The sequence below is a fragment of the Gekko japonicus genome, unplaced genomic scaffold (assembly GCF_001447785.1).
Source record: "Gekko japonicus isolate JY-2015 unplaced genomic scaffold, Gekko_japonicus_V1.1 scaffold32, whole genome shotgun sequence".
Classification (NCBI taxonomy): domain Eukaryota; kingdom Metazoa; phylum Chordata; class Lepidosauria; order Squamata; family Gekkonidae; genus Gekko; species Gekko japonicus.
This window is the reverse complement of record NW_015167527.1, coordinates 648,263-658,873: the sequence shown is the minus strand read 5'-3', so window position 1 is coordinate 658,873 and position 10,611 is coordinate 648,263. Positions and strand designations below refer to the sequence as shown.

Below are 10,611 nucleotides of genomic sequence, written 5' to 3'. Positions count from 1 at the left end.
CATCGGGGCGGAGGGGAGCCTCAATTCTCCGGCATTACGCCATCAACGAGGCTACCCCTCAAAAGCCCCCTGGCCTGGAGCCTATCACAAAGGCTCCTTGGGGGTGTCACTTGAGGTGGCACCCCTCCAGGCTGCTGGCGTGCGAACCGCCCTTCCCTGTCTTGGGAAGAGCATCCACCATCGCTGTTCCATAGACTGGAAGTCCCCACTTGCCCATCCTTGACAGACCCCTTTGGAGTGCCTCACAATCCTCACTGGTTTTCACCACCCTGAACAACTTCATATCATCCGCAAATTTAGCCACTTCACTGCTTACTCCCAACTCCAAATCATTAATGGACAAGTTAAAAAGTAGTGGACCAAGTACTGATCCCTGCGGTACCCCACTGCTTATCACCCTCCACTGAGAAAATTGCCCATTTATACTCACTCTCTGTTTTAAGTGCTCCCTTTCAAACTGTCCCTCCTTACCTCCAGAAAATACCCTGGTGTTGCCACTATTGAAGGCTAGACAGAAGATGTTAGAATGATGTTCCCCTTTCAGTTGAATTGGCTTGACTCTGGAGGTGATTGCACGTTCCATATGCCAAAGTAGAACTCTCCGATCATCTCCACCTGTATGAAAGAGAACATGAGTATATGTAACAAAATTACAAAATACTACTAGTATTAATAGAATGTCTGTTGAAAGCACAGCTGGAGAAAAAAAACCACCCAAATATTATGTTGCTGGTAGGTAAGTGAAAAGTGATGTGTTAAGCCAAATCTTTTCACCATTGTCTGGTAGGACAACTAGCTTCTTTCTAGAAAAGAAGATTATGTTTATGTCACCTGGGAACACTTTCAGCATAAAGGCCAAGGGCTTTTAGCTTGCGGGACGGAAGTAAGGATATTTTATAGCGGAGTGGCCAAACTAGATTCATGTAAGAGCCACATAAAACATCGGATGTTTGAGAGCCACAAGACATGAACAAATATTATACACACGTTTCTATTGGAAAATATGCAAATTTGTTTTTTAATTAACATTAAAGGAGACTGTCAAAAATAAAAACAAAAGGGGGTAAAACAGATATTGATAATGATATTTATTTGTCTAAGAGAGAGAGAGAGATTGAAAGAATGAGAGAGGTGGAAGAGAGAAAAGAGAGAGAGAGAAAGGAAGGAAGGAAGATAGGAAAGAAGAGAGAGAGAGAGAGAGAGGTGGAAGGAGAGAGAGAAGAGAGAGAGAGAGAGAAAAGAAAGTCAATAGATGGGGAGGAAGGAAGGGAGAGAGAAAGAAAGAAAAGAAGGGAGAAAGAGAAAGGTGGAAAGAAAGAGGTTGAAAGAAAGCAAATAGATGGGGGAGGAAGGGAGGAAGGGGGAAGAGAGAGAAAGAGGTTGAAAGAAAGCAAATAACTAGGGAGGGAGGGAGGGGGAAGGGAAAGGTGGAAAGAAATCAACTTTAACTTCAAATGTGTTCTCCAACCCCCCTCCACACACACCCATGCCAGCTGGCTTGGACTGGAGGAGAGATTTAAAGAGACAATCGCCTTCTCCAAGCTGACTGACCGGGGGGGCAGGGGGTGGGGTTGAGAACACATTTAAAGTTGCATTCTTTCTCTGCTCCCCCCCCTCACCTCAAGCCTACTCAGGGAGGGGAACACTGGCTGGGGAAGGGATGACCGATCAGGGAGGCATGCCTCCCCTTCACTTTCCCAGCCACCCTGCTGGGAGCCACACAATATGTGTGAAAGAGCCACATGTGACTCCAGAGTCACAGTTTGGCCACCCCTTCCACCACCCACCATGACGGAGATCTGTGGAGCCAAGGGGCACAATTTGGGGGAGCATGACAGATTGCAGGGGGAGGGGTATGAGTGGAAAGGTTGCTTGTCATGCAGTGCAACTCTGTTCATATACTACAGGATCCAAGCCAAAGTCTTTTGTATGCTACTTAGTTCAGTACATGATCAAAGACAAAGGTTAACACTGTTATACATTTTTCCCAATACATTCTCCTATATTTACACCATGCTTAAATAATTTTTTTTAAAGTTCCAGCTAGCTTATAAAACACATCTTATTTTTATGGTGAATGAACAGGGAAGCCTGCCATGGGTAGTAACAACAAAGTCCTTTCACTAGACCTTAAGCCAGCATTTGTAAAGAGATTCAAGAACTAGCTGTGATTTTTTTGCTACTGAGCTTAATTCCAACATTATCCTTTATGGTGGGCTTCTTACAAACCATCTATATTTGATATTTTAGATATCAGCATACAACAGCAAGATATAAGACACCCAAAATAAGTGTATCAAGCATACAAGTATTTTGAACTTGCTTGTCTTGAACTATCAGCAAAAGCAAATAGGCCAAGGTCATGCCTGGAGCAGCACAACTCAAAGTGTTTTGAAAATCATCCATATGGCTGAATCTATGACCACAACTCACAATTGTGCTTTCATGTCCATATATTGAAATGTCAGAAACAACCCACAAAAAATTAAGAGCTCTATTTACAGCCTTTACAGGGCATCTGCACTTGTTTGCTAAGGCGTCAATGGACTTGTACAAGTTTCTCAAGAGAGCAGGATTTCAGTGATGTTTCCAAATTAGATCATACAATTTACCAGACATTACAAATTCAAAGTCACAATTCATTTCAGTATTTTCACTTTGATTTGAAAGCTTGCAGACAAACATTCAACATACTAAAATCAGAGAGAGAGAAAAGGATCCATTCAAACAGGCCAAATTAACAATGGTGTAGCAGATAACACTTTTAGACCAAACTGACATTCATCAACACCTTTCTACAAGGAAGGAGTACTCAAGAGCACAATCCTGGGCCCACAGCAAGATGATTCTTGTGCCCTTCTCTTTAGTGCAAAAGAAGGCTGAATGATCCTTATATTCAGCATTTATACCAGGCCTAGTCGCCAAGACTGAACATGGATATGTGTACCACTTACATAATCTTGGCCACTTAACAAAATATCAGAATACTTCCCTTCTGTGAGATCCCCCCAATATTGCTAAGGTCATTTTATTAGTCTCTGATCTGAACTCCAAGAGCTCACCTGGCAACGAAGCGAAAAGCAGAGTGTCAATATTTTCCCACACATATGCTCCAGCAAGCCACGTCAATGGTGTGGAAAGTTGTTTTTTTTAAAAAAGAAAAAGAAAGAAGACGATATAGTATTTTCCATCTGCAAACATCCTTTTAGTGGGGCTGCATGAACCGATGGAAAGCACTGATAATCACCCATGTGTCAGAAAAGGAAACAGGAAAAATAGCAATAAGAAAGCCCATCATACATTAAGACAACAAAAGGCTTTAGCTGCATAGTATTCTATTAATCTAGACAAAATGCTCTTTTTCCCACTCTCTCCCTGAAGGTCTAGGCATCCAATTTTTTTTACATTATTACTTTAGTAATATTAATCTGACAAACTGGTCCATCAATTGCCAAAAAATAGTAAGATATTGTTAAACTACTCAAGTTTAGCATAAAACAGGGTGTATTCAATATACCACCCTCTATTTAAAGGCCATAGGAGAGACAAACTATAACATCCCCTAACATGATCCTTAAATATTGAAGAAAGTTCTTTATTTCCCTCAGTATATTAAGGTCAAAGCAGACATGTCTCAGACTCTTTTCAGGTAGGATATTCATCAGTGTAATTGAAACTAATTTTCAGTGCTGTTTTTCTGAAGTACTAGTATTTTTACTAGTACTAGTATAGGCCTTAACATATTATAAGTTAGCTATTCAACCAGTTACACTTGCTCAAAATATAGCATACAGAGACCTGAAGCACTTCAAAACTATACAGTAATGTTAGCAGTATTTGAATACGATACCCTCATAGTAGATATAGATCTAGCTGTCTGGCAAATGTTCTCCTTCTACAGTAAAATGAATATACCGTAGTTCCAAACCAGTTATTCTTAGCTACTTGCTAGACCTATTTAAAAAATCATGTTTGAATCCACTATACATACAAATTATGTCATGTTAAGCAGTCAGGTTCTCAACAGTTATCCACAAGTTTGTAATCATAAGCAGATGTTTTTGTTCTAGGCAGGTCTAGTAAGAAACAACCCAGTGTATGTCAAACGATACCATGACATTATGCAGCTTTATCTACACCGAATCCCATAGATATTATTGGACTACATGTTTGGACTAGTATGTTAAAGTCATTATTTCAGATATTCCAATTTGCCTGTTCCAGCCACATGCTGAAGATTAGAACTGTAAATACAGTCACAAAGTCAGACATGCTTTTTTGTACATTTTCTGAAATGCATAGTTTTGTATACTAGGGGGCAGTGATCTAAAGCCTGTATTTTTAAGCCCATTGGGCTCCTGTAATTTTACTCCCTGTTCTACCTAATGGGTGGAATTTATTCCTTAGCCTTGTAATTGTGCAGTAAGTTCAAGTTGTGCTATAAAAGCCTACTTGATTTTTGCATTTTGCTATCACCCTGTTTGATGTGTAGTGGATGCTCCATCTTGTTGATTGTATTCACTTACACTGTGAGTCTTCTTGAGTCTCAATGAGAAAGGACTATAAACAGAATAAAATAAATGTGAAATATTGTTTAAAACACAACCAGAAATAGGGAAGAAGCAGATTTTAAAACAGTCAGATAAACAAAAGAGGTTTATAAAATTATGTATGGGTTACAGAAAATGGACAGAGAACCCCACCCCACTCCCCCACACACAGTAATTTAGTGTTCAGGGGCACCTAATGAAGCTGACAGGCAATAGATTAATGATGGACAAAGGGAAATATTTCTTTACTTAACAAATAATAAAGCCATGGAATTCACTAACAGTGTAGTGATGGCCATAAGCCTGGATAGCTTTAAAAGGGAGCTAGATGGATTCACGGAGGCAGTACACCTCTGAATGCCAGTCTTAGGAGGCAACGTGTGAAGAAGGCCTACATGTCCAGTTGTTGGTCCTCCAGGGTAACTGGTTGACCACTGTGTAAAACAGGATGCTGGACTAAATGGACCACTGGTCTGATCCAGCACAGCTCCTCTTATGTTCTAAAAGATGGGGGGGTTGGTCTATCCATCGGATATGTTCTCAATGCACAGACTAACTGATAATCTGTATCAACAACTCCCTGCATGAAGAACCACAATTGTTAACACCTGAGGAAATCCCTCAAAAGTATCCCCCAGTTTTGTGACTTTCTGAATAACAGGCAGTAGTATATTCCTGTCCCTCAGCAAGCAACAGACTAACCTGCTATACTGGCCCACAATTTACTTCTTTGTATCCAGTGACATAATCCCACAATTTTTCAGTCAATTTCACTAGGGAAATTTTCTTCACTCCAGATTTCTGTTTTTGCTGTCCATCTTCTACCAACAGTTTGCCTGGGGTTCGTTATCATTCAATTTTCAAATCACACAGAAACCATTAGGTATGATGTATAGATGGTACATGACTCCAAAGAAAATTGCAAATATGAACCAGAATATGTCAAATAAATGTTGGAAATGTAAGAACCATGAGGGCTCATTTTACCATATGTGGTGGACTTGTGAGAAAGCTGTAGACTTTTGGACAAAAGTCCACATTGAAATGCAAAAAATACTGAAATGCTCTTTCAAAAAAGCACCGGAAATTCTGCTTTTGGGACTTAAAATGGAAGAAGTCAATACGACTAAAAAGACTTTACTCTGGTACTTAATAACAACAGCGAGAATGATTTATGCACAATGCTGGAAAACAGAGAAAGTACCAGAGATTGAAGACTGGATACAAAAAGTTCTGTTCATGGCTGAAATGGATAAAATCACAAAAAAGTTGAATAACAAAGAAGACGACGTGTTTTTTGAAGAATGGAGTGACTTTAAAATATATCTGGAAAAGAACTGGGATGTGAAACAAAATTTAATATGTTTAGATCAATATTAAGTCAAATGATGTTATCTTGAGATTGTAACGATAAGAAAATGATATAATGGATGAAGTATAGCAAAGTGGAGTTGGGGGGGAAGCATTGCGGGAAGCCACAGAGGGGAAGGGAGGAAACGGGAAGGGGGTAAACAATGGAAAAGTGTAAATGATTGAATGTCAAATGTCGAATTCCTATGAAAATAAAAACTTTTAGCAAAAAAAGAAACCATTAGGTTCTCAAAATGAACAACACTGTCACATACAGTGTACATGGTAGAGACAGATAACATACTCCATTTAATATGCTCTCTCAGTAGACTAGTTTCATTCCAGCTCATTCTTATCCACTATTTATATTTGAAATAATAATACCACAAAGGCCTTATTGTCATCAAGCCAAACCTGATCGGCTAACTCCGTAGAGGGCCTCCCTCCCTACTTTCTGAAGTCTGAATGGTTTTATTTCTCCCACTGCTCAAATCAAACTGTTTAAAGAAAGCCACCTGACTACCAGTAGCCTTTCAACCTCTTTGCAACTCCTTTGCTTCATAGAGCTGGGCTAGGAACTGTGGCAAAGACACCTGTGGCAAAGTAAGAACTGAAAATTATGCTAAAAATGATCAGTCAGCAACTAGGAAAATCAGGGCAGGCAGAGAAGGTTCTGATACGCTGTCTTTGTAGTTAGAGCCACCTAAGGCAAGTACTCAAGACAAAGTTTGCTTTTCCACAGTGAGGGCTACAGGTATTTGGCCTCTGAAGAATCTCCGTTCTCTGAGATCCCAGATTTCTTCGCAGCAGAGGAAAGTTTAGAAGCACATAGCCAGAATCTCCTGAAGGTTCTCCCCCCCCCCCATTTACAACACCAACGGCAAAAGAGTTTTCTTCCTTCTGAAAGGATTATTCAAAAAGCAAAAGCCTTCCTTCTGTACTGCTCAGTTAAAGACTATCAGCGGGCATCCACTACCTTTTATTAGAAAGCAAAATGCAGGGATAGGAGATGTAATTTGAAAGTAGGCTCTGACTTTTTCACTGCTTTCTCTAGCCTATTAAAAGCATACAATCTGCCATAAATTTAAGAATAATGTCCAGGTAAATTTGTTTACACATTTTACAGAATGGAAGATGGTCATCTTCCCCAACTTTGAGGGGTACTATTTATGACACTGTTTTAAGGCAAAGATTCCCATTTGTGCTTCTAAAGGTGCACTTTAATAATCCAGCACTGGGAGCTAACCACTTTGTTAGCAAAAAGCTGTACATTTGGAAAGGGTGTGGAAACAAATTCAGAAAGTACACAATTTCTGAGTTAAGCTACAAGGAAGGGGGTGGCCCCATTTCGACAACAGAGAAGACATCAGAGGGAACAAAGAAAGAACAAATGGTGGCAGCAAAGGTAACTAGGGGGGATTTTGAGCACAGGCAGTTACACGTACTTAAAAACAGTCTAAGGGGCTTGGTGGGCTTTAAGGAAGGATTTCAGGCAGACAGGGACTTCCAGGGATAAATGAGCAGCAGTGCGTGAACATGTCTGACAGCACAGGGGGCTTATAGGCAACTGCCAATGATAAGAGCTGAGAAGCAGAGGTCACAGGTAGGACATCAGGGGCAAAGCTATGGGAAACTTTAGTTAAGGACTTTATGCTATATGCAAGAGTGGATGGAAAATACAGGTATGTTAAAAGGTTTACACATCTGTCCAAATGATTCAAGATGACATGCCTAGCAGATGCACAGAACAGGAAGTGTCAGCAGATGCAAATTATAATGCTGCAGAGGTGAAAGAAGCGGTACCAACATTTCCCCCTTGTTTCCCAAACAGTTATCTAGGAGTATTGTCCTCTATTGCATTTGGTCTCTCTCAATAAGCCATTGATACGCTTACCCCAATCTTTAGAAGGCAAAATCCAAACTGAAGGCAGTCCCTCCCATGACTCCACTGGCTACTGAAGTATTAAAAGCAGGTTTCAGATAAAACAGTAAACAGCAGTTTGCTGCTATGTGAACCAGAGCTTTCGGGACTCTCAGCAGTGACCCAATTAGATATTTTCAAGGCAAACCAGTATATATCCAGACCAAGAAATTGCAGTTTGCACTTTCCCTGAAAACCTGAATTACGAATGATGGTACATAATCGTGGTTTGCAGAGAAGTGCAAAAAACAAACAAATAAAAACACACAATAACAATAAAACACTAATGGTTTTGGATATAACAGCAAATACCCAGCTGTGTGAGAGTCCCAAGGATCCTGCAGGCATGTTTACACAGGGTCAAATCCAAGTTTGCTATTATGTTTGAATGAAGCCAACATTTCAAAAGCTTTTACGGTTTCTTAATATATTTAGGACCAACAATGAGAGAAATACGAGCATGCAACTACACTAGAATCAGACAAAGTACCTCTTCCCTACCCTTTTCTACTTATTTATATTATTTATAGTCTACCTTTCTCACTGAGACTTAAGGCAGATTACACAGAGAGAGTCCATACAATCAACAGGATGGGACATTCAATGAACAATGAAATAGGAATTGGGTTGTAGAACCAACCATAAATCTAAAAACAGAATTGCAGCAAAGCTTAAGGGTTGACTTGACATATTAAATGAATGCAAGATTACGCAGCATGATCCAATTTACAGCAAACTGTACACAGTAATATAGACCACAGACCCTAATAATTTATCCAACTAACTTTGTGAATCATGTTGTACGGTGCTACCCTATTGCTTGCATAGAAAAGCCCTGCTGAATACTTGTTTTGCATAGCTTGCAGAAAGCCAAGAGAGTGGGAGCCTTCTTCACTTCCTCAGGCACGCCATTCCACAAGGTGGGGCCCACAATGGAAAAGACATATGTATGGGCAGTGGTTGATTTTGTCAATTTGCAGATTGGTACCTGCAGAAGGCCATGTTCAGATGAGCAAAGCTGTCATGGAGGAGCATAAAGGGAGAAATGGTCTCAGAGCTACGTGGGTCCAAGGCCATGAAGGGCTTTGTAATAGCACCTTAAATTGAGCCTGATTACTGATCGGCAGACAGTGGAGTGACTGTAGAATGGGACTAATATACATTCACCACCTAGCTCCTCGTAATTACCAAGCTGTGGCATTCTGCACCAACTGGAATCTCCAAGTAGACTTCAAGGGGAGACCCATGTTGAATGAATTATAGTAGTCTAGCCTCAATATTACTATGTCAGGTGGCCACTGACCAGATCAACTGTATCAAGGTATGGGACCATTTTTTAAGCTAGGCTGAGCTGGAAGAATGCCTTTTTTGCAACTGCATTAACTTGCTTCTCCAGCAATAATGTTGACAAGAGTCAGATGAACCTCATCAAAAGTGGGGAGCATGTTTTTCAAGACCTCTGCCTTCCTGAGCAGCATTATTTCTGTCTTTCCAGGATTTAGTTTCAATTTGTTCACTCTTAGCCACTTAACCACAGCAGCCAGGCAGTGACTTAGGACTTATACTGCATCACCAGGAGATCTGGATATGTATTTGCATCTGTAGATTAATGGTCTCTGTAAGCTGTGGAGTCTTGTGAGCAAAAATTCTATTTTGTGAGCTACTGGCATTAAAGTTGTGAGCGAGCAATTTGGATACTGCATAAATTAGTTTGATCTGGAGCTATCCCTCTTGAGCTAAGACAAAAATGTATGAGCCAGAGGCTAAAAAACTGTGAGCTAGCTCACACTGACTCAGTTTAGAGGGAACACTGCTCTCAATATATGTGTTTATACCTCTAGATGAAGTCTGATTGTTGCAGACAGCAGCAATGCCAAGCAGTGAAAATATTTTGAGTATGTTTTAGTGTTTAATACTGACCTGAATAAAATATTGTCACCTTTTAACACTTATGTTACTGACATGAAGTCTGAATTTGAGGCCCAGGCCAAATGCCCCCCCCCACATGTAATAGGCTATACCCTGTACACACTGTGCAGTGGCTTATCCACTTCAATTCTAAGAAGAGCCAATAATTCCCTAAACATAATTACTGTGTATTCTTTTTCTCAGTACAGTAAAACAGCCCTTAAGTTATACAGAAAATGATCAATACATTAATCTGGAATTTATAGTTAGTTAAAGTTTCTTTATAAGGTGCAAAAAGAGCAAACAGAGATGCGCTACAGAAGCCAGCCCAAATAGGCTTCAGATACATAACATCCTTCAGCCAGCTTCTTACATTCACTACTCGGCTGTACAGAAGACTGAGTTTTATTTTCCACCCTTCCATTACACTCCTTTGCCTGCAGCGCCTGCTCCAACGCAAACAGACTGGAATCAGAGAACCAGGCTGGGGTGGTAACTCCGGATGAAGAATCATGTGTCCGAGGGCGCACTCCTCTGTATGTGGCACAGGTTGCCGTATCACCCCTGATCTAGTTTGTGGGGGGGGGGGGGGTTTGCTGCTGAGCGGCGCCTGCGATTGACACCTGCTCAGCCACGGCTACAGGCAAGAGAAGCCCCGATCCCCCCGCCAGCAAACACCTAGGCCTCAGCTACCCTCCCGCCCGTTCGCAAGAGGCCAGGCCAGCGGTGCGAGGTGCCCCCGCTGGGTTGCCCCTCCGCCCGCTGGACGGAATAGGCCATCGATTCCCAGTCCTGTCGCTAAGAGGAGCCCAGAAGAGCGAGGCCTGCAGCTCCACTCAAGCGCCGGCCTGGAGTTTGCCATTTCCCCTCGGAGGGAAGAGC

The 10,611-nt window shown here is 41.2% G+C and overlaps 1 protein-coding gene across 1 annotated transcript in view; it reads right to left on the bottom strand.

Annotated features, from left to right (window-relative positions):
• Positions 1 to 10,611, bottom strand: part of DCAF5 (DDB1 and CUL4 associated factor 5) — a 57,995-nt gene that overhangs the window by 46,356 nt on the left and 1,028 nt on the right. Inside the window, exon 2 of the mRNA XM_015413315.1 lies at positions 472 to 615. Coding sequence (XP_015268801.1) covers positions 472 to 615 — 144 coding nt within the window. The remainder of the gene's footprint in view (positions 1 to 471; positions 616 to 10,611) is intronic.